The sequence below is a fragment of the Eschrichtius robustus genome, chromosome 2 (genome assembly GCF_028021215.1).
Source record: "Eschrichtius robustus isolate mEscRob2 chromosome 2, mEscRob2.pri, whole genome shotgun sequence".
Classification (NCBI taxonomy): Eukaryota; Metazoa; Chordata; class Mammalia; order Artiodactyla; family Eschrichtiidae; genus Eschrichtius; species Eschrichtius robustus.
In genome coordinates this window covers 12075364-12100109 of record NC_090825.1, presented here as the reverse complement: position 1 = coordinate 12100109, position 24746 = coordinate 12075364, and the positions used below count along the sequence as shown (strand labels likewise).

General features: G+C 49.3%; 1 protein-coding gene across 4 annotated transcripts in view; it reads right to left on the bottom strand.

Annotated features, from left to right (window-relative positions):
* TRIO (trio Rho guanine nucleotide exchange factor) overlaps positions 1-24746 on the bottom strand; it is a 372926-nt gene that overhangs the window by 140351 nt on the left and 207829 nt on the right. For all 4 annotated transcript variants that reach the window (XM_068535156.1, XM_068535157.1, XM_068535155.1 and 1 more), the window contains exons 11-13: positions 19576-19767; positions 2952-3121; positions 1764-1938 (exon numbers count right to left, since the gene is read on the bottom strand). In XM_068535156.1, the coding sequence (XP_068391257.1) occupies positions 1764-1938; positions 2952-3121; positions 19576-19767 (537 nt within the window). The remainder of the gene's footprint in view (positions 1-1763; positions 1939-2951; positions 3122-19575; positions 19768-24746) is intronic.

Sequence of the window (24746 nt, the reverse complement as noted above, 5' to 3'; positions counted from 1 at the left end):
CCCCCGACGATGCGCCCTGACCCTGGCTACCCACCGACGATGCATCCTGACCCTGGCTACCCACCAAGGATGCGCCCTGACCCTGGCTACCCACCAACGATGCACCCTGACCCTGGCTACCCCCCAATGTTGCGCCCTGACCCTGGCTACCCACCAACGATGCACCCTGACCCTGGCTACCCCCCAACGATGCGCCCTGACCCTGGCTACCCACCAACGATGCACCCTGACCCTGGCTACCCACCAATGATGCGCCCTGACCCTGGCTACCCCCCAATGATGTGCCCTGACCCTGGCTACCCACCAACGATGCACCCTGACCCTGGCTACCCTCAAACGCTGCAACCTGGCAGCTGTGGTGCGGCACCGGGAGTTGAGACCAGCGCACCTCTTCTTCATGTGGCTCCACGTGGATGGGAAGGTCAAGACCAGAGCCCTTGAGTAGCTGTTACCAGGCAACAAGTGCAGGGTTTAACTCCCTTCTTGTCATCAACCAGTGATGACAATGAAACAGCCAAGACGGCCTTTCTTTAATGAAAACATTGATGGAAGTTCAGACAAGCAGGCAACCAAAGGCCCCCTGTGAGAGGCACACACACCAAACCACCACTCGGGGCGGGACCGAGGGACTAGCACCAAGGCCCACTTCAGGCAGACGGTCCCCCTCAGCTGTGGCAGCCCTGCCATCCCTCTGCCTTCGGTGGCACCTCGGTCTGGACCCCATTGTCCTCAAGGCCCGGTTCCAAACGCAGGACAAGTGATAGACATGGAGACAGCAGGCTCTACAGATCCTGGCCGCCAGGCCCGGGCCACCTGGGATGCCTGGAGGTATCTGGACACGCAGCAGGTCCCTGCCAGCAGCGGCATGAAGCCCACCGGCTCCAGGAAGCCAGGCCCACCCAGGGAGTTCTGGCTCCTTTTACCATATTTCACACACAGATTCAGCGTCATCCAATTATACTTACTTCTGCTTGTACTTCATCAAGTTCAAAAATAAAAGATCTTGCCTGGCAGAGAATTAAGAACCGCCCTCTTAAGAAACCTGTCCTTCTTTTTCCTAGTCACATATAAGGTGCAAAAGTTGATTTTTAGGTAAGAATTACAGATCACCTGAGAACATTTCTGTGAAGAAGAAGAAGAAACCTTTTTCGGAAAAAAAAGAAAAGAAAAAGAAAAGAAACCTGTCCTTCTTTCTCCCGGTCACATATAAGGTGAAAAAGCCAATTTTTTTGGTAAGAATTACAGATCGCCCGAGAACATTTCTGTGGGAAAAAAATGGGGTTTCCTGGGAAGTACAACCTTATGACCACGGGCTCAGGGAACACTCACTCTTGAAGGGAGGGGAATGGCGGGGGCGGGGGGGGGGGGGGGGAGGGAAGGAGGGAGGAAGAGCACCACTGCCCTGAGCTTGTGCCCCTGCTTCCAGGACAAGGGGGCTGCTGTGAGGGGTCCAATCAGGGACGAACAAGCCAGGTGACAAGGTGGCCCTGTTTGCAGAAGCCCTGCCCGGATCCACTCTCAAAGCTTGCTCGCTTTGCTGTCCTGGTGTGTGGTGTCTGTCCCGCTGCCCACCTGCCTGCCCCAGAGCCAGGCCCCCTCTCCCAGGGCCGAGCTGGGAGGAGCCACCCTTTCCCTCCTCCTCCCTCCCCTCCCCTCCCCCTCCCCCTCCCGGCGCAGAGGCTGGGGCAGTAGGCGAGGGGCAGAGGAGGGGTGCTGGAGCTCTGGGAGCAGGCCGGGGTGGGCGGGGCGGGGGGGACACTCACGTCGATGGCGTCCCTCTCGAAGATGCGCAACTGCAGGAAGAGCTCGAGCTTGATCTTGCGCTCCTGGAAGAGCTCCTCCATCTGGGCCTGGGCCTCGTCCAGCTGCTGCAGCACCGTCTCGATGTGGCTGATGGAGCTGTTGTGTGGGGTCTTGTTGCTGGAGATGGCGGAGTCCCTGAGAAGGGGCGGAGAGGGACAAACAGGAACTGGATGGGAGAGCCTCACCCTGCCGGGGGCCAGAACCGGCGGCTGGGGCCTCGGGAAAGAAGCCGGCGGGAAGTGGGACTGCCGCGCTCTGAACACGGAATCAGCCGCCCCTCCCGCCAAACCAGCCGGGCCTTCCTCCCTGGATCTCAGGATACGCTGAGGAACTCCTTCCGCACTTTTTCACAGCCCCTCTCTTAGAAGAAGGCTAACAGTCACGTGAGTCATGTCGCAGAGTTTCATCTTCAGCCACTTTTCTCCGTAAGTAGAGAACAGATGGCACCCGTTCACTACAAATGGTGAAGCCACGTCAGCTGTGGGGTTAAGCTGTAATGCAGCCAACTGAGCCTTTATCGAGGAAGTCTGCCGGACTCTCAGAAAAGCAAGCATCATGGGAAGTTGTCAGGGGCGATGAGATAAGCGACCCCGAGGGATCCAGCAGGGGCACTGCATTTACGTGACCGTTCCCTGTGACCCAAGGACAGGGATATGCTCTCTGCCCCAGTCTGCCTCCCCTCTTCCTGCCACTAGGAGCACCTGAGTGCCACCTGGTGCCCCCCGAGGCCAGGCCTGCCGAGCCTGGACCCTGAGAGGAGGGACGCCCACCACACTGTAGAAAAGCAGATCGCTCAGGGCCCAAAGGACACGGTCCTGGGAGGTTTAAGTTCATCTGGTTTGTAAAGAAATTTCAGTAATTTCTAGGTAGGTGTGACAAGGAAGTATTAATAAGACCTGAATCCTGGGGAGGAGTATTAGTCAATGCCATAATGAGAAGAATCGTAAGAGTGAAAAAAACTGTGAGAGAGAAAAAGAAAAGAGAGAGTGATGTTAGTCTCCTTTGCACGCATGGATGTTACTCGTTCTCTGCCTAGCTGGACAGAGAATTATAGCTAATTGTTCCAAAAAGTGAGGGGGAGGGGAAGTCCCCCGCAGACCTCAGAGCGTCCGCGCGGGGACGGGGCACAGGGACGGGGCGTGGCCCACCTCAGCTGCTGGATGAGGTCCTCCCCTTCCTTGATCACGTTCACGGTCACCTGCAGGGTGGTCTGCTGCTGCTGCCCGAAGCGCTTGATGAGGTCCTGCACGGCCTCCACTGACTCGGCGTACACGTCGTCCAGCAGCTCCTTCTGCAGCTCCTCCAGCCATGTCCACAGCTGCGGGGACAGCGCTGTGAGCCCGGCCCTTCCCGCTTCCCCGGGGCTGGGGGGTCCGGGCCGGGAGGGGACCGGCGGCAGCAGGTCCCAGGGAGCTGAGAGGGAGGCGGGCAGCAGGGGGGCCGGCGGCCAGCGGGACACAGAGCAGGACGCGAGGTGAAAAAACAACTGGGCAGAGAGCCCAAGGGGACTGTCACAAAGGAGAGAAAGGAAAGGGGAGGGCAGTGACTCTTCCCAGACCCAACCCAAGTGCAAGAGGAAACAGAAAAACCCTCCAACAGCTGGAACGTCTGCTAAACGTAACGGGCATTCTTCTACGCGTCTTCTGACTCTTACTTAGCAGATGGATAGTTTTATTTTTAGCAAGAGCATGACAGTCCATTATTAATTATTAAACTGCTGCTCAGACAGGGGGGCTTTACATCCCTCAAAAAGAAGGAAACATATAACGTGGTAAAATCAACCCGTCACCACGCCCGGCGGGAGATTCGGATGCGGCTCTGCCAGGTCCCCGCTCCCAACACAGGCCACGGTCAACCAGGACATAGGTCAGTCCTTCGATGACAGGAGTACATACTGGAAACACCTGATCACTTTCATTGCCATGACCATTAACAAGGTGTTCGCACACGGGGATAGGCAAAGACAACTTGGGACAAGGACTGCTTCCAGCCTGGCGGGGACAGAGCACCTCGCCCGCTTCTGGGAAGCCCATTGCCTCTTCCAGGTCCCTGGGTAGCCATTCAGCGAACTGAAAGGACAATTAATTAAACTGAAAGGGCCCTGGTGGCTTGGGAGCGGTTTGTGCGTGGAGAGAAGGCTTCCTGCTTCCCGGGGGATGGAATAATCACCTCCCGTACCGTAACGTATGTGTACATTACAGATGGCTGCCCCGGCTGCGGGGAGAGAGGGGGCCCCGACCCCGCCGGCCACGCGGGCTTGTGGCTGACAGAGCACCACTGCTTACTGAGGCCTGACGGACACAGAAGAAACGGCACAAGTTTAAAATACACAATTTGATAAGTTTGGACACATGTAAACCTATGAAAAGATCAATGCTATCAAGACAGTGACTAGCTCCATCACCCCAAGAGTCTTCCCGTGCCCCTGGGTAATCCCTCCCTCTGTCTTCCTTCCAGGCGATCACCAGCCTGCTTTCTGCCACTATAGATTAGCTGGCATTTTCTAAAAAAAAAGAATTACATTCACGGAATCATACAGTAGGTCCTCTTCTTTTTTGGTCTGGCTTCTTTCCGCATAATTATTTTGAGATTTCATCCGTACTACTGTGTGTATCAACAGTTCTTTCCTCTTTGTTACTGAGTAATATTCCATTCTGTGTCAACGCCACAATTTATCCACTCAGATGTTGACGACATCTGGGTTGTTTTCAGTTTGGGGCCATTACAAACACAGCCGCTATGCACACTGGTGTATAGTCTCCGTATGCACCTGTGCTTTCCTTTCTTGTAGGTACACATCTAGGTGCAGAGTGGTTGGATCATATGGTAGGTGTATGTTTAACTTTTTAACAAAATGCCAAACTGTTTTCCAAAGTGGCGCATTTCACATTCCCCGGCCCCCGCTGCCCCCGGCAGTGTATGAGAGCTCCAATCCTTCCACATCGTTATGGATACGGCGGTGGTCGGTCTTTTTAATTGTAGCCATTCAAAATGAGGGGTATCTCATTATGGTTTTACTTAGCAATTCCATAATGACTAATGATGGCAAATCCAAACTAACCTTTTAAGAGTTCTTTTGTTGTTAAACATGTGTTCAGTTGAAAACAAAGTATTGCCAGCTGGCTCTTGTCAGGTCAATAAGTATTTTAAATAGGGCAGGTAAATTTAAAAATAAGGGAAGTGTTGGCAAAGAACTTACTTTTAGTCAAGTACTTGGGGTCCTAAGAGTTAATTTTACTAAAAATGTTAAAATGTCAACTTGTATCATATTATTTACCCACCTTTGTAAGATATCAAATTTCATACAATCCAAGGATTTTAATTATAGGCATTTTAGACAGAGGCTGGTTCACCTCTGTGATCTTACAGATTAAGGAAAAGAGGCCAGAGGTGATGAAGTGACCTGAACAACATGGGCAAACCTATTAGCAGCGCCAACCTATGAGCAAAGCCAGTACAGTATCAGGAAGGAGGCCTCCAGACCTGGTCACACTTCACATGGATACTGCATTTCAACATGACAAAATGCCATTCATCGACAGACCAAATACGGACTGATACTTTGCACATCTATTAAGGGTCCAATCAATAACATACTCTTGTTTTTCATTTTGTTTTGTTCTCTAAATTCTCATGAAACTGGTTGCTGCAGTTATAAATAACAGGAAGGATGAAAGCATTATGACCATAAAGAATCTCCCAATTTGCTCTAGTAATTCCCACGAAAAACCTTCCACGGGAAGGTGATCATTTCACAATATATAGAAGTACTGAATCATTATGCTGTAAACCTGAAACTAATAATATGTCAATTCTATCTCAATTAAAAAGCGTTTTATCCACAAATAATTAAAAAACACTTTTCTCGTAATATGGAATAACGATTACGAGGCATGGGTTCTGAAGCCAGACTGCCCAAGTTCAAATCCTGACTTAACATTTCCTAGGGTGTGACCTAGGGCAACTTACCTGGATCCATGTCTCGGCATTCTCATCTATAAAATGGACATGGTAATAATGCCTACTCCAGGGAGTTACTGAGAAGATTCAACAAGACGATACATATTTCTTCAAAATAACATATGCTAGCCACTATTATAGTTTTGTTCTTGTAAGAGAAATTTTGATGATAAGAATCACAAAGTTTTTAGAAGTGTTCCTTCTCTGGGTATTTTTCAAAACACGTCCAAGTTCCAACCAATTGTTCAAAATATGTCACTTAGTCTGGTAAACTTAATACCGTGCCGCATTTAAATCTTTTTACACCTAAAAACAGTGCAGTACGAGGGAAGAGGTGCTGGAATTAGTCCAGATCCTACAGAACTCTCTTCCCATTGGTTCTGGGGAAAGTGCCACAAGTATGTGTGGGTCAAACCCTTTCCTTTCTTCCTGGTAAGTTCTGAAAGAACTAGCTAACTCCTTCAAGAGCCTGGACATCTCGACACGCATCCATGGTGGAGGGTGCACGCCGCCCAGCCGGCCGCGGAGCCAGGGAAGGGCCCAGCTGTGGAGGGGTTCACGCAGTTGAAAAGGGGAAAATAACTAAGTAGAAGGAGCGAGACTACATTTAAGTCCATGATTAAAACGCCCAAAGTTCCTCTGCCCCTTTAGAATTTCTCTGTCGGGTCCTACAGGAAATATGCTCATTCATTTTGGAGGAAAAAGTCTCAGAGAAAGGTCATTTCCAATGCCAACCGATGATGAACTGATGCATATCATGATACAATATGAGTCAGACAAAGTCTATTTTTAAGCTTTCGAAGTGGTACATGTGACGCCCAAAATAACGTCTGAATAAAGGAATGAGAAATAGTCTCTAGGATGCCTGTGAAATTTTTACCATAGACTTCCTGAGAGTGAAAAAAACTGTACTTCTGTGCATGCTGTTAATTTACAATGAAAAGATAAGTCTTTGCCCGACAGTGAGAGAGGAGCTGTATTTTATCCAAGTTCTCAGCAGCATGGAATCCACTTCTAAGAGAAGAACTGTGCCCACAGCCAGGTGATGGCCAGGCAGCCGGAGTTAGGCAACGCTGCCCCCCAGAGGCCATCCGAGCTCTGGCCAGGAGCGTTCCACGCAGGAGAACTTGAACCCAGCCCAGAATGGGGTGCAGGTGCGTACAGACTTGGGTCACGGTCCAGGATCCAGAGAGAAGGCTGGTTTAGAAAGACCCATGGAGTTCATGGAAGAAAGCTCCTGTGATAAGCTGTGGGAGAGCCTGGTCCTCGATGCAGCATCCGGCTGGGTCTGACCCCTGTGCGTCCCCTATCCCAGTCCCTTCCCCTCACTGCCTGTGCTGGGTGGAGCCTAAAGAAGGAGCCAAAGCTCTGCTGGGAGAAAGCCCCTGAAAAAGCCCCTTCCTCGCTAGAGAGGGTTCCGAGAGGAACTCACTGGGGTGGAGATCCCAGGAAAGCACTGAGTCTCCAGCTGGTTCAGTGGGTGGTCAGATGGGAGCCCCGAGATTTGGGGACTGCTCTAGCTGCAATCGCTCCCAGATGCACAGTCTGAACGCAGGCTACAAGCCTGGTCCATCTGGAGGTAGGAGCGCAACACACCAGCTGGGGGGGGGGGGTCCTTATCCCCCGTGTGACCTTGGGAAAAGTCCTTGGAGTTCTCTGCCTTCAGTTTTCTCATCTATGAAATGGGATCATTTTACCACGAGTTTGAGGATCAAGTGAGATGACCACAAATGTGTGGCAGTGCTCAATTACCACAAGCACTTTGTAAACAGAAGCTACCACCATTGGTATCCATTTCCCTACTCTTGTTTTTGACAGTCATTCAGGTACCAGTGGGGATGGGTGAGCCGCAGGGCCGGCGTGGGCAGTGTAAAAGCTGGGAGGAGCTGGGACTTCCCTGGTGGTCCACTGGTAAAGAATCCGCCTTACAATGCAGGGGACGCAGGTTGGCTCCCTGGTCAGGGAACTAAGATCCCACATGCCTTGGGGCAACTAAGCCCGCGTGCTGCTAACTACAGCACCCACGCGCCCTGAAGCCCGCGTGCCACAACTACAGAGCCCATGCGCCCTGGAGCCCGCGTGCCACAACTACAGAGCCCATGCGCCCTGGAGCCCGCGTGCCACAACTACAGAGCCCATGCGCCCTGGAGCCCGCGTGCCACAACTACAGAGCCCATGCGCCCTGGAGCCCGCGTGCCACAACTACAGAGCCCATGCGCCCTGGAGCCCGCGTGCCACAACTACAGAGCCCATGCGCCCTGGAGCCTGCGCGCCACACTAGAGAGGGAAAACCCGCACGCCACAACTAGAGAGAAGCCCGAGCGCCGCAGCGAAAGATCCCGCGTGCCTCAGCGAAGATCCCGCCTGCCGCAACTAAGACCTGACACAGCCAAAAAAAAAAAAAAAAAAGCCGGGAACAGAAGCAGGCAGCAACTTGCAGGGGGAATTTCAGGGGCACCTGCTATGAGCACAGAACGTGATTCCGTTTCAGGCAGAGGAAGCAGGGATCAAAGGGGAACTGCTCCAGCCACGAACAGCATGTTCTTTAGCCTGAAATGACCAACTGTGATTTGGGGGCACATGCCTGTCACCTGACTGAGGAGTAAGGGTTTCAGGAGTACCGATTATTCTTGGATGGGTGATAAAAGATCCCTTCGTATGATGAAATGAAATGTATGAAGGATGTATGGAGGGAGGGGCAGAGGGCAAATAAAGTTAGTATCATGAAGTAATACCAAGGCAAATATGTGTAAGGGGGGACAGAAAAGGAGGAAACCCCAGGAGCATGGCAAGGGCAGCCCACACATTAAGGAGGGGCACCATTAAGGGGTGCATCGGGCTCTGTGGTGGATGCGAGGATAAGGTGAGGCACAGGTGACACAGCTGGGCCCACGGCCGACTCGGAGATCGGGGCGGTGCCAGAACCTCAACCTCCCAGATATTTCCATGAAGTCTAATTTGCTAAAAACAGATTTGGAGATTTAGAATTTTAAATCTGCTTTTTGTTCCACCACATCCCCAGCGGGTAAGACACTCCCTCCAGCAGCTGTCGCTCCCGGAGGCATCAAGTTGGGCGAAAGTGCCTCGCCACCCAGGGTCGTTCTGAGCGCAACCCCGTCTCCCCGAAACAGGGCGCAGCTGGTCCGGGTGTACTTGCTCCTGAGTTCTTCAAATCTCTGGAGACAGTGCCTCTTCCTGCAGCCTGGCCTCCCTCTCCGGAGACTAACACGTTATTCCCTGCACTCGGCCAGCTCTGGCAGCACCAGCTCGCTCTCCTCTGAACTCCCCGCACCCCAATTTGGGGTCTGAAGCACTGAAGGCAGCACCAGACGTGACCCAAGCAGCAGCGAGCGGGCGGGCGGGACGACTGGCCCCCTCGCCGTGACTCTGCCTTCACTCGTTACAGCCAGATACGTCACCCTGGGGGAGGAATTACTGTGGACACTGTCCATCAACACAGGTAGGAATATTCTTTGTTTAACACATGCTGCTGCCACCTATGTGGCTTACGTTACCTCTGTAACCCGCCTACTTCTGGTTCAAAACAGACTCATGAATTAAAACCCATGAATGAAATTTCTGTCATAGATTTGGACTTATTCTTGCTGGGATCTTTTCTGATTCTATCTTATTATCTGATATATCTGGCAGCCCCTGGTCTAGACTTTGATCAACTTGCCCTCCGTGCCAATCCACCCACTCACAGGCCTCGTGCTTAGAGACAGAGGTCTGCAGTGCAAACCACCTCCAGCCCCGCTGAGGTCATCCACTAACCAACACTCCCACTGCCAGCCTCAGCTGTAAGGTTTTTAATGCAGCCATGATTACTTCTGCTTCAGCACCGAGTCTGTCCTGGCTTTATGGCAATTTGACCACTTTCAAGATAAAATGCTCTCAACACAACAAAGGCAAGTTTTCAGGGTGCCTGGACTTGGATGTACAATCTCTCCAGATGTCCCAGATGGACGCAAAAGTTCTGAATAGGTGGGTGGAGGCAGTTCAAAGACATGGCAACTGCACAGGCTGCTCCCCTACAGCAGGTGACACCAGGGATTAAAACCATCTGTCTGTGGGGCCTCAGGTCCACCTGGGATGACTGGTCTACCACCTCCCATCACCCCCTTCATCAGAAAGCTGATCCAATTGTGGGTCTGGGCTGGAAATGACTTCCTCATTCACAGGCAGGGTATGAGCAATGTCTTCCCATCACAAACACTTTCTTCCTGGCATGGTCTACTCAGAGATCAGTAAGGGAGGATAAGGACAGTCTTGGTCTTGTGTTAACTGACACCCTCAACTGATTCTTTTTCACAGTGATTCAGCCCATATTTTTCTGTCTGTGTACAAATTAAATGTCAAATGCTTGGTTAAATGCTCACTAATTCCACTGCATACTCTGCATCAAATCAGAAACCTAGTAAAGAATGAAATAAAGTTCACATGACGTAACTTGTTCATTCACTTCTTCCCTTTTAAAAGGCAGTTTATAAACTAGACAGAACTCTGCTTAGGAGTGACCTCAACCTGAGTAATATGTGAAATCTACCCTCTTAAGAATGCACAAGTGCATTTTTGGCCTTCTGGCATCTCTTCCTTTTCCCACAGTTCCTTAGAGAGCAATACACCAAATCTGGTGAACTAACTATCAAGTTCTTTCACTACCCAGGGATCTAATTTGTCTTGGAATACAGACTTGAAATCATTTAGGAGAAATAAGTTCGTTCTTATAAAAATCTTCACCCATTTTGGTCATCAGCTTGTATCCATCAACATCCTGGGCCCCAAGCAGAAAGCCCAACCCTTCCTTGATCTTGTGGTTCTGCATTTTGTGCTTTATAAAAAGGAAGAGAAAACAAACAACAACAAAACCAAAAAAGCCTTTTCAGTCTCTATAGGCCCAGCTCACCTAGAACTTTTAAGCTTTCTGACAAAACACTGCTGGTGATCAATCTTCCTACCACTTATTCAATAAGAACAATAAACAGTAACAAATAGTACATGACAGAAATACACATGGATAGTTTACTTCTCTCAATTAACCGAAGCCCTATCACATTTAGTTTATGAAGCTGAGTATCAAAATATTAAAATGCCCTCTAAAAAGAAGTCTAACAAGTAAAGACGATTACACATACATCCACTTTCAGCTGGGCATTTTAAGACCTAATGTTGTATTCCCCGAACTTCTGTACAAGTGCCTCACCTCACCTCCTGGTTACATTAACTGAGGCCAATCTACAAACAACTAATTAAAGCAGACGTTTGCGACTCTCCATTTAGAAGCAGACATTTAGTCTCTCCCTTCAAGAAGAAATGATAAAATCTGGAGTTAGTGCACAGGGATATATGTTTAGTCCCCGCTGTAATAGTGAGTTACAAATAAAGATAAAATAGTATATTATTAATTCATTCATTTAATAATCATCTACTAAGTGACTATTCTCTGTCAGGTATATTAGAGTTCCCTACAGTTCTACACACTAACTTCTAATTTCTCTCTTGATCTAAAAATTTTCTCTGCCTCAAAATATTGGGTCGATAAGAAGAAACAGAAACTTCATGAATTTAAACCATTCTCTAGGAAAAAAAAAAAAAAAGCTTTACATGAATTAAACTAAACTGACAAAAGGATTTTCCTTTTAGATAATAACATCTCTCTTCCCCACTGGCCAACCCAAATGTTTTACAGATATTTACTTGGTGAAAAAATTCATTTATTTTGCAGCTTTGGCTGGGAACAAAAGTCGTTAGTGATGTGACCAAAGCAGTGTATGCCAATGTGACGGAACCATGAGCAGAGATTCTCTGTCACAGCCTCTTCTGCCCTGAGGACGCAGCGCTGGGGCTGTACACCCAGCAAGGCTCGACTGCTGATCTGAAGGCTCAGAGTGAGGCGCTCACCCTGAGAAAGGGCAACAGAAGCAGATTAAGCAGTTCCTGTTGCTCAGAGATGAGTAAGGAAGGTATCAGGATTATACCCAAGTATTCACACCCAGGTATTTATACCTCTGTGTCTTATATTTCAATCATTTGTTGAGTAACAAGGCAGGTGAGGAGGAGAAACAAGGGCACTTATTGGCAGCTAGGATGGTGAGTGTGTAATTGCATCCAATTGGTCCACAGCCCTCAGAGACGCTGTTATTCCCAATTCTGCAGAGAGAAAAAAAGCTGAGGCACCACAGAGCAGCCTGTCCCAGATCACTCAGCCAGTTAAGTAAGGGGATGTGCTACACTATAGTATACTTTCGTAATTATTTTAATAAAGATTATATTTTTACAGAAAGAAAGCATAAATGATTAGATCTATTTTTTTGGATATTCCCACCTATGGGAAGACCACCTATTTTTTTTTTTTTTTTAAATACCAGATACGGGCTTCCCTGGTGGCGCAGTCGTTGAGAATCTGCCTGCCAATGCAGGGGACACGGGTTCGAGCCCTGGTCTGGGAAGATTCCACATGCCGCGGAGCAACTGGGCCCGTGAGCCACAATTACTGAGCCTGCGCGTCTGGAGCTTGTGCTCCGCAACAAGAGAGGCCGCGATAGTGAGAGGCCCGCGCACCGCGATGAAGAGCGGCCCCCACTTGCCGCCACTAGAGAAAGCCCGCGCGCAGAAACGAAGACCCAACACAGCCAAAAATAAATAATAAATAAATAAATAAACAAACCCAAAGTTTAAAAAAAACAAAAAAACCAGATACCACAATCTATGTGAAGGCATAATTGCCAAAGCAGTAGGTAGCAACTGAATGTTGACTTTGAAACCAAAGTCAAATCCAATGCTCAGTCTTGCAAGGGGCGATGATGTAGTAGATGGTTCTAGGCCCTGAGTTTCCTCTTGCTTTCTCTGGCTTGTGGCCATTTAATTGCTCGTTTCTGTCTATATCAGATAAACAAGCTAAAGAAATCAAACATTTAAGAGTGTATTTAGAGAGTTCATCTAAGGAACTGAATATTAACATAAAAATTATCGAGATTTGATCATAGAAGGTGAACTTTACTTCCTAAAATATTATGCATTTGATCTTAACCTTTCCCACTGGACTTCTGAGATGTTAAAGAGCTAGAGGTCACTCATACACTGCTACTGGGAGTGTAAAATGGTACAGGCATTCTGGAAAAGTTTGGCGGTTTCTTTTAAAACAATGCGTTTACCAAAGGACCTGGCAGTTGTACTCTTGGGCATTTATCCCAGAGACATGAAAACTTAAGTTCATGCAAAAACCTGTACATGAAGGTCCACAGCTTCTCTTTTTGGAAAAGCCAAAACTTGACAATATCTTAACTGTCTTTTAAAGGGTAAATAGTTAAGAAACTGTGATACACCCAAACCATGAACTACTACTCAGCAATAAAGTACTGACACACGCAACAACAGGCATGGGTCTCAGGGGAATTTTGCTGAGTAGAAAAAGCCAATCTCAAAAAGGTCCATATCGTATGATTCCATTTATGGAACATTTTTGAAGTACAATTACAGAGGTGGAGAACAACAGACTAGTGGCTGCCAGCGGTTGGAGGGTAGGGGGTAGGGGTCAGGCATGGGTATAAGGAGGCGGCAGAAGGGAGCCCGCTGGCGATGGGATGACGCTGCCTGACCCTGTACATTCAAAGTGCTGGTGGTTACACGAATCTACACACGATAAAATCTCACGAAGCTAAGCATGCGTGCGCACGCGAACACATACACACACACACACACACGTGAGTGCATGCACTGCACACCTGGGGAAAGTAGAATCTAGGAATAAGCTCTGGGGAGTGTGGCAAAGCCACTTTCCTGCTTTGACAGTGCCCGTGGTTATGCGAGATGTGACCCCTGGGGGGAGGCTGGGAGAAGGGTGCAGGGACCTCCTTGTCTGTTTCTTTTTTTCCCCAACTTTCAGGGATTATAAATATTTCAAAATAAATAGTTTTTTTTAAAAAAAGCTGGGAAATATGTTTAAAGGTATCACCCATACATAGGAATGCACAAAAAACCAAATCATTTTAGAGAATAGAGAGAGATGAGTCATCAGTAACATCCAGCTGAGAAGGTCAAAGTAAAAGGCTTGAAAGTTGGAAACCAAATTTTAGAGATCTTTGCATAGGAGACAGAAGGGATCTGGAAGAACCCGATGCCGAGAGGCTGGGATCACCCCGAGGAGGCTGGGGTCCCCCCCCCCCCCCCTGCCGAGAGTCGTGCCGTGCAGAACAGCCACAGGGCTCCTCTGGAAAGCTGGGCGTCCTGAACAGGTCTGCATCACGACTGCCAATGATCCCGAGATCCGTCAGAGGGCAGCTGGTCTCCACGGGGAGCACCAGCTACCTGTAGTCAAGTTTCCTGAATTAGTTTACCTGGCAGATGCCTGACTGGTTGGTTCTCCAGCTCCACGGGGGAAGAAGAGAAAAGGAATCCGGGCCCTTTGAGTGGTGGCTGGTTGAAAAGGCACTGGGTATGTTTTCAAACTCAGTGAGGATGGCGGGAGACGCAGCTGGGAAGCTCCACACCCGGAGGAGAGGAGCGGCGAGCACCTCGTAACCCGCCACCCACTACAGGGCGAGATCCGGACGGCGCTCTCCCTGCTCCCCGGGGAGAGCTGGGCGCTGGCCCGGGCGCAAAGAAAGAGGTCTGCCTGCCTAACCGTTAGGCATGAAAATGAAGCCAGGCTGGTATGCTGTGACCAAAAAACCTCCAGGTGCTTGGGAGGCCTTTATTTTTGACTTCTGAATAAAATGAAAGGTTCCTCTTTTCCCAGGCATCACCCCAAACAAAAATTTGTCCCAGTTCAGTGTGTAAGTTTGCAGAAGCAGAACCAAAAGGCTTCTTTACGTAACCCAGCAAGAATCACAGCCCCATTCAAGTGGGAATGATCTTTCCTGGGAAACCATGGTTTCTGGGAATCAAGTGAAGAAAAACCAGCTCGAGGCCACTGAATCGATTCCAGAAATAAACTCTGGCTGAGAACTCAGTGTCACCACCCGGTTGCCTCAAATAACCTGCACATTTCAAAGGTAATTGTCAATTAACTCGGGACCTAATTTTGAGAATGAAGTTGAAGAGAACGAATGGATGAAAATAATTATGCCTTTGCTATATCTGAAAATGGAACTATGTCCCTCTGTCATTAAGTCTCAGAAGGATGGGCTAGAAATAGACATCATTTGTCCCACAAGCTGACTGAGTATTTGCTAAGTCTGGGAGGCAGGCTACGAAGACAAGTGAGACAGGGTTCCAGCCTTCAAGTAGCTTAACCTCTATCAAGAGAAACCAACAGGTGTCTAAATTACGTGATGCACACAGAAGCAGAAGTATGTTCTTCCACTGGTCATTCATTTTTATACCCCCTCCCTGTATGTTACAGTTGGCTGTGGGAGACACGTTGAAAGGAGTAAGTGAAAGGGTAAATGAATGAATGAACAAACAGTGCAAAGAGCATTGAAAAGGAAAGGAGGACAGGTAACAAAGGCCTAATAACGGGAGAATTATAATCAGAATGGATGCGAATAAAATGCTAGAAACACTGGAGGGAAGAGAGGGATTACAGGAGGACAAAATACAGGAGGACAAAAACTCTCCTAAAATAAAATCAGCATTCCTTTTAAATACTACAATACTACTTCAAAGACATTAAAAAAAAAAAAAAGAGGCCAGATTATCAGTCTTCAGGTCTTCTGAGAGGAGATTAAACATCTCATGGCTTCTTTCAGAGAAAAAGAAAGAAGAGGAAAGGGTCCCAGGATGCTTCCAAATCTGGGTTTAAGGGTGAAATTGGGCTGAAACCTCTATCAACCACCTTCTGTATTCAACCTCAAGGTATAAAATATTTGCCACCCATGTGAAAATCCAGATGACCCTTGAACAAAAGCTGGGGTTAGGGGCGCCGACCCTCCGCACAGTCAAAAATCCATGTAGGATTTATAGTCAGCCCTCCACGTCCAAGGTTCCTCCACACCTGAGATTCTATACCCGCAGATCGTGTAGCACTGTAGAGTTTACTGCTGAAAAACGGCCACGTGTATGTGGACCTGTGCAGTTCAAACCCATGTTGTTCAAGAGTCAGCTGGGGGTTCCTCTTTTCTCTCTTCCCGGGAACAAGCATCTGCGTTCTGTCCTCTGGGGTAAGAGAGTAGAGCCCAAGGTCTCCACGCTGAATCTAAGTGCTTGGTCTGCAACGAGACTTAAAACCACCAACCTTCCCCCAGGTGTGATTCTTAAAAACAATCTCTGAGTCAACACTGAGCAGATATCACCTTGACCTGGCACTTTTTCAAAGTTGGTTGTTAATGAGATCACCTTTGTATTACTTGCTCATCAGAGAGCCAGAAGTTTACTGCAAAAAAAGAGAGGGCTAGAGGGCTACTCTCCGGATAAAGCGAGACTTAAAACCACTGCCGAACATCTGGGAGTGAGGAAGGTTAACCTCCGCGTCAGGAGGGCTTTTGACAGTTAACTTCTAAAAAGCTTCACGTATTTGCCTGAATGAAAAAGGCCACTTGCTTTTTCTATCTCCCTCCAAGTAATTTGAAATTGTATGATCTGCTTGAGAAAATTAATTCTGATACCTTAAATCTTCTAGCACTTTTTCATTCATCTGATATGCTAAAACACTTAGTGACTTGATGCAAACACACATTTAATTAGCATGATTTCCTCCTCTTGGCCCTCCTCTCACAGTTAATTTTGTTTAGGAACTCCCTGGCGGTCCAGTGGTTAGGACTCCGCACTTCCATTGCAAGGGGCTCGGGCTCGATCCCTGGTTGGGGAACGAAGATCCCGCAGCCTGCACAGTCCAGCCAAAAAATAAAGAAATAATAATAATAAAATACTTTTTTAAAAAAGGAGTTAATTTGGTTTCAAGACACATAATGAAATTTGTTCTAAATGAAGTTTTAAAACACAGCAACTGAAGAAGCCATCCCTTCCTGCATAAAACCTACCAAGTGTCCTGGTGGGTCCGAGGGCATTTGTGCAGCCCAGAGAAACGAGACCAAGGAAGATTCTGGGGCTGGTCAGGAAAAAATAAATCTACGGAGAAAATGGCTGAGGCTAAAAATGGAGTCCAAGCACGTTGAGGGGAAGAATCAGACAACATTCCATGCCTGTGTGTGGCCAGTTCCCCTCAAGTTCTGCCCCCCCAGTCACCTGGGCATGTTTGTGTTCGTGTCCTGCTAGGTACCCCGCCTCCAACTGTCACCGAATCCTTCCCTGACCCGGGTCACTTCGGGGTCACATGAGATTAAGAGGAACCAAATCACAGTAAAATACCAGTTTCTCTGCTACTGTGATGGTCTTCCATATAAAAAGGAAAGAATGAATGGACTGACTATTCTCCAATTATGAAGGTGAACCATTTAACCTTTAAAGCAGCTTTAAGCTCTCCTCAGTCTACAGACTTCACACATACCAGAAGTTCCTACAGCGTAAGTGAAGAAAACAAAATGTATTTTCACTTTTCAATAAATTTCCAAGCCTAGTGACAAAACAGCCTCCATAGTTTGCTAACTGGAATGCTTCTACTGTAAGATTTTTCCTTAAAACTGCTGCTGCTGTTACAAAAACCAGTGAACCCAAACGTAGTCTCCGGAGAGCAGCTTTCGTAAAAGGCTTTCCTTCTAGTTTCCTTTAACGCCTGCTTTTTGAGAACCATAACAAAGTTGAAAAGGGGATCGAAGCCATAAATAATGCTTCATGGAAGGAGCCTTTCTTTGTCCTAACTGCAAGTTAAATCTTCATGAATCCTGCTAAAGAATATTCCTAAGGCCTGTGACACAGACAAACATCAGGATACAAGCACTGGCTCTCGATCTCCAGACTCCAGGCCTGCCGCCACTGCTGCCCTTCCCCTCTGCTCAGTCTGTGAACACTGCCCAGCGGCCTGCCCCTCCTCTTGGGCCCGTCCAGGCCCACGGCGCTCCCTGTGGCCCGAATAAGGAACGCCAGCCCCCATACCCACCCACCGCGCCTCCCTCGGGAAGGTCCGGGCTGCCCAGAGCCCCTCGCCTGCTTTCTGTCTGTCACAGCTTAATGAACAAAGGCACAACCTGCTTTTTCACAGGCATCATCTTCTCTCCCTCTCGGCTAGGGTGTAAAAATGCGTTAAGAGAAAGAGGAGGTGGCATACGAGTCCTGATGGGAAAGAGAGGGTAACACACAGCTATACCAAAACAGGTGCTATAACAGGTGTGTGTAAAGAGAGTTCTAGAGTGCAGGGGGAACAGCTGACTCTGCCTGGGGAAGTGAAGGGAAGCAGTACATAACTGCAGGGACCAGAGCATGAGGATGAGGCGATTCAGGCTGGTGATCCAGATACACACAGAATCTCTGATGGTTCAAAAGCAAGGGTATGACCTAATCAAATTCATATGCCTTGGTGGCAGGGCTGCAGAGCCAGGGAGACTAGTTGGTGGTTGTGGCTTGATTCGAGCTAAGTGGGGAACTGGTGACACATGCACCCATAATCAGAAACTGCCATGGACCGATGTCCACTTAACGTGTCTCCTTGGAAAAAAACAGTCTCTTTGTAAACACTGTGAAGTCTTTTTCAGTGGTGGCATTATTAAACCAGGAAAAGAAGCCACTCCTGTCAGTTTTCTATTCTGACAACAACTGTCCAGGGTCCACAAAGCACCAGCCCCTTTGCAGAAAGGGCTGCTCAGGGTCCCGGCCATTGGCCAAATATGCCCCCTACACTATCTTCCTGGGCTCATGAAGTTTCAGACTTGGAAGTGAGGATGGCTGTCCTGAAGTTAAACATTCAAGTCAAACAAACGGCCTGGTGGAGGACTGACTGCCCAAGATCCCGGACCCGGCAGTGAAGTTCTTTTCCTTTAAACAATTTCATTGGTTCCTGATCTCGGATGCCTTGAAACAAGGCAAGCCAGGCCTAGCCCCTTCCAAGTGTCTCTCATAGTCTAACTCCTCCCAGATCCTTCTTCCTAGCCTGTTACTACAGCCTTCATGCACTCAATCTCAAATTACCTAAAAGGGCCCCTCATTTCCAACTTATAAAGAGCTGTGAAGTGAAGAATTTTTTTCACCTTAGAAATAAGATGTAGTAAGTTGACATCTTAATTTGTAGTCCTACCGAAAACTTTAGTTTTTATTACACATCCTTCTATCTCAAAAGCTACATAATAGTTTCTTCAATTGTAACTTTCTATGATTTTCTTTTTTTTCATTTTTATTTTATTTTGGACTATGATTTTCACAAGAATAACATATATGCAAGGTATAATTAATACCAACGTGTTTTCCATTTACCAAATAACACATTACCTCTTATCCTGAGACAAAGTTTATCAGAACAGCATACCTGTGACAGTAACGTGAATATTATTCAGGCCATGCTGTCTTTGCTATGTTTAAATTCAACGTTATGTAAAATGCACTTCTGCGAGTATCTGAGAGCAGCCGCACAGCCTGATAAAATCAGAAGGCAGCCAGGACTTAAGCCACATGACAGGCTAACAGGCAGAAAGGAGGTCTCACAGCTCTGAGCCCAAAAGGCAGGTCGTCTCTTTCTGCTACAATGGCTGCGCCCTGCCTCTCGCCAAGGACCCCCTTCAGCTCCTGTCTTCCCCGCTCCCCTCCTGGCCCACAGCTCCCAGCCACGCCCTCCCTCACAGGTCCGCTCCTGGCAGATGCCACCCCCTGCAATGGTACGCGTGTGCCCGGGTGGTGAGGACGGCCAGCAAGGAGGCCAGCCCTGTCCCCACCGGCGCAAACGGCCACCTCCGGTCCGCTTTCTCACATCACGCCCATCCTCATTCCTCCCCCGGAGTCCGAAGGCCCTTCCAGACGGGGCTCCATCTCTGCCTCCGGATGCCTCACCTCTTTCACGTGGGTGTGAAAGGACACCGACATGTCCAGGAGGATCTTCCGCTGCTCAACTCGCCGAACAAAATCTTGTATCCGGTCCTCGAGCTGATGGGCGGCCTGATAGATCTCTTCCGGGTCACATTCCCCAGTCTGAGCCAGCTGTTCTGCTGCTTCTAATAATTTATCCGCATTGGTGTATGTGTTCTGTGCAAGAGAACATTCAGAGACACAGAAGGTGAATAAAAGACAAACTGGCCAGGCTGGGAGCCATAATACACTGGAACAGAGTCAGCGTGTGATGTTCCTTTCTGTAAATCAAACAGAAAAAAGGGGAGGGCAAGAGATGATTTTAGGAGCTCAGAACATCTCCATGAGCAGCCTTTTCCATTCTCGCTTGAGGTTGTTAAACTGTGAACCTCACAGCAAAGCCCTTCCGTCTGAGGCAGGGATGGGGTATCTGTAGGCAGTTGCTGGCCGTCTCGTGACTCATAAAGGGCTTTGGGCCTTTTGCTGCCGCGCAGCCAGAAGACAGCGCGTAGCCACAAATGCCCACTTCACTTTTTTCCCTGGTTTTATGACAGAGTGCAGAGTTCCAGTTTTGTGTCTTTCAGTATGATATACCGCTTTAGGATAATTCCCCAAGATCAAGTGAAAAAGTTACGTTGCAAACAAACATAAGCTGCTGCCTCTTTTCACATGTTTCTACTTATCAGTAATTCTGTGCTTATCTTTTCTTTGCTTCGGGGGATACTTTTTTAAAGAAAAAGGAAATAATAACTACAATGGCTATAAAGTAGCCAGAGTTTTAAAGAGCCGAGAGTTGAGTGTCAATGGGTGTCTAAAATACTCTGAAAATTACTCTGTTTTAATTCTTGATAAATGAGGCTGCAAATGGCTTCCTCAAATCAACAGGTCTGTTAGAGACCCGACAGCGTTCGAGGGACCTGCTAGCGAGAGGGCTGCCGAGGGGGATGGGGAGCAGTCCAGCCAGGTGGGGGACCTCAGTGCAGGAAAGATCAGAATTCAGGGCCCCGAGACGTCCAGAAGAGGCATGCGGCTCCCCGTGAGACACTGGCTGAGCCCTTCGTCCTTCTCCTTCCCCAGCATCTCAGTCCCACAGCCGAGCAGGGTCGGCACCTCATGGTTGAGACGGGGGGTGGCCCCAGGTGTGCAGAGGGCGCCCCTGTGGGGAGTCCAAGCCTGATGGGGCACGGGGTGCCCCTGCAGTGGGAAGCCTCCCAGGTGGAGACTGGTGACCTCCAGGGGTATTAACCTACTAAGCCAATGCATCGAGGATAATGAGAGGCAGGTTCCTCATTTTGGAGAAGGGAGTTACAAATATGAAGAAGGAGAACACTTGAGTCAACCCTGCAGTACTGGATTGGAATTGGAGGATCCATGTAAGTTCACGGTTTTCAAGAGACACGTGTGTAAATGTGCACGTACCCTCACGTCCCTCCCCCGCCCCCCATCCACCGAGAGGGCCTGGCAACAGCAATGGCCCAACAGCACTAAGCATGGAGGTACCCAGATCTCCACTGGTAAGCACCATTCTGCTCTGGAGGGAACCAGGGCTCCGTGGAGAAATGGTGGATTCCAGGGTTGGGGTGAGACAAAGTACAAGATGAGTCTGAGACATCTTACCGGGCCCCAAAGCAAGGAGAAGCCCAAGAACAATGCGGACAGAAGAGAGAAGCCAGCTTGAGGAGGTGGAGGCTGGCCAAACGAGGGACAAGCTGAGCATCAGAGGAAACAGTGATGGCGATGGAGGATAATCCATCCACTCCATAGGAAACCAGGAGTCCCGACTGACACAGAAAGTAAAACTGGATGACGGACGGCATAGTTATAGAATTTCAAAGGACCTCCCCACAAAGTACTTGCTAATTACAAAGGGGGAACGACTCACTTTACAACAGAGACATCTGGCAGACACCACCTTAACCCAGGGATCAAAGTGGACACCACAGGTAACAGGACAGATTAAACTGTGCAACCCTTGAAGGGACGGAGTTAGGAGGACACGGCAGCACTCCCGGATACACCTGCCGAAGACATATAACCAGAGTACCACCATGAGGCGGCATCAAACAAACCCAAAGTGAGGGGCATTCTCCAAAACAACGGGCCTCAGATTTTCCAAAATGTCACGTCACAGAACTTAAGGAAGGACCAAGGAGCGACTCTAGGCTGAAGGACACTAAGAGATGTGACGACCAAATGTCACAGGTGGTTCTACACTGGATCCATTAGCTATGAAGGACATCGTGGTCTGAGGGTTAGCAGGTAGTCATGTGTCAGTGTTAGTTTCCTGATTTTGATGGCGGTATTATGGCTGTATAGCAGAATGTCCTCTTTGGTAGGAAACACACACTCAAGTCAACGGTTTAGTGTGGAGGGTAGGTTCTTTGTGCTGTATTTCCAACTTTTCTGCGAGCTTAAAAAAGTTTTACAACAGAGTTAACATTCAGTGTGACAAGTATGAGGTGATCTCAAAACTGACGCTGACACACACTTACAGAGCACGCGAGGCCCAAGCGTCAGGCTGGGGTGGGTGGAGCAGCCCGTCCTGGGCAGGCTCTAAGGGGGTACAGTGTCGACAGGGGGTTTAAACGTGACAATAAAGACCAGCTGGAGGGCGGTCTGCTCTTCGTCACCAGCATAGGCTGACGGCTCCCGGCTCCCAAGTGTGCCCCTGGCACGAGCACTTACTGGGCGTGGGTCTAAGGGCCTCCCCCGCACTGAGCTGTCTGATCCTAACCACAGCCCCTTTTACAGGTCAGAAGACTGAGGCCAGGAGGGCAATCTCAAGACTCAGAGGCCAAGGCTGGCAGGTGGTGAAGCGGGACGCATCCAGGTCTGACTCAGGGGCCCTGGCTTTCGACAACCCAGTGTATTGTTCAGCTCACCCCTCACAACGGTGGTTCATGCAGCCCTGCTTCACACACTGCAGGGCTGACAGTCACCCCTGTCTCCCTGTCCCTCTGGAAAACCATCTTCAGGGGACTTTTCTTTCTTGGTACTATCCAAGTCTCACGAGAACGTTCTGCACAATTAACAAAGGATCCTTCAGAACTCCTAGAAATGATGGGAGAGATGTCAAAGAACCCCGTAAGAATGACCGACATGGCCAGACTTGGAAAATGCCTATGTGCACACTTTACATAGTCTTCGAAATCAATTATGAGGCATCATTTGAAAAGCACAGTCATTCCCAATCTGCAGAGCTTCAAAGCACAGTTAAAGGGTTTTGTGTATATTCACCGTGACCCACTGGGAAGCTAAGCTGTCCTGATTCCTGCACAGAGCAGACAGTGAACCTGCCCACTTCAAAAGCGCGCTGGAACAACAAAAGCACTTTTCAGAAAAGTCCACTCTCCGTCCTGTGCGACTCTGGGCCTCCACATCCCCTGCGGGGCAGTCTGGCAACCTGCCAGTGGTGACTTTGTGACAAGAAGCCCTTCACGCAGATTATCAAACCACCTGGGAGATTCCGCGGGACAGGACAGAAAGGCTGTCACGTCAGTACCTGGGTGTCGCCAACGTGGTGACCCGCAGCCCCAGGCTGGAGAGGATCACCCCTCCTCGTGGCCGGAAGGACGAGGGAGGGGTTAAACTATGAATGAGAATCAGAGCGATGCGGTAATGATGAGGGAGGGATGAGGAAGCCAGGTAATGATGAGGGAGGGATGGGGAAGCCAGGTAATGATGAGGGAGGGATGGGGAAGCCAGGTAATGATGAGGGAGGGATGGGGAAGCCATCGACACAAAAAAGAGCGACGGAAAGTGTCGGGGCCAAGAGGGGCCTCAGGAGGGCTCCCAACCACGTGCAGCGCGGATCCTGGACGGGGCCCCGAACGGGGAGAAACGAAGGGAACCTGAACAAAGTACGGACCTCAGTTCATCAGTATTAGTTACTAATCCTAACAGTATCGGTTCAATATTACATTTGTATAATATTATATATTATTAGTATGATATCAGATCAACGTTAGCTTATTAATGATAACAAATGTACCGCACTAATGAACGGTGTGAGTTTTGATGACAGGGGAAACTGGGTGCAGGGTATGAGAATTCTCCGTATCATCTTCACCATTTTTCTGTAAATCCAGAAGTTGTCTAAAAAAGTTTATTAAAAAGATATATGCGTATATATGTACACACACACACAGAGCAGATTTCTGAAAACCAGCCTCCACCTAGGGAAGAGGTCCTGAGCACTGTCCACAGATTCTGTCACCTAGTCCAGCGGTCCCCAACCTTTGTGGCACCAGGGACCGGTTTCGTGGAAGACGCTTTTTCCACGGACGGGGCGGGGGGATGGAGGGAGGATGGTCAGGCGGTCACGCGAGCGATGGGGGCGGCAGAGGAAGCTTCGCTCGCCCGCCCGCCGCTCACCTCCCGTTCCCAACAGGCCGCAGACCGGTACCGCTTGCGGACCCCTGACCTAGTCCTTCCCTCCTGGGAGGCTGGCCCCCGGCCCCTCAGCGCAGCCCCTGGGCACAGAGAAAGCTCTCCTCGCGATGGGCAGCTACCAGCCTCAAGGCTCCTGCTGGGCAGGTTCTGCATACACGCTGCCCCCAGAGGTCTCTGCTCATCAGAGGCCGCACAGTGAGGTGACACTCCCGGGGACGGTGGCTTTAGGGGGATCCACGCTTCCCTGCGGGGCCTCCCAGGACCGCGCTCGGCAGCTCTGAGCAGAGGCACGACGGGCCTCGGTGCTGGACGGAGCAGACAGCGTAGCACGCTGCACGCTGCACGCACACACCTGCTAAGAGCCGAGTCCTGTTTTCGCATCTGTTGTCGCTACAGCCGTGAAGCCGCTTCCCTCTCGAGTTTAGTAAGCGGATCTGCAGGTGACAGAGCCTCCCAACACATGCCAATTCTGAAAGCTTTCCGCCTCTTGGCCAGCAGGTAAAGACAGTTACAACAATCAACGTCCCAAAGGAAGAAGCGCATTTCTGACTGATCCGGGACACGAAACAGCACTCATTTCGTCTCACCTCTCATTTTACGCCTGAAGACCCTGAGCCAGTAGGAGGGACTCCGTGACTCTCCCTCGGCACAGCAGTAGGTGCTGGCGGAGCTAGGGTCAGCCCACGGCCTCTGTGAAACCCAAGGCCAAGGCCTCCCTGTGCACAGAACCTACCCTGGATCCTTTGGCCATGGAAGAAATAGAC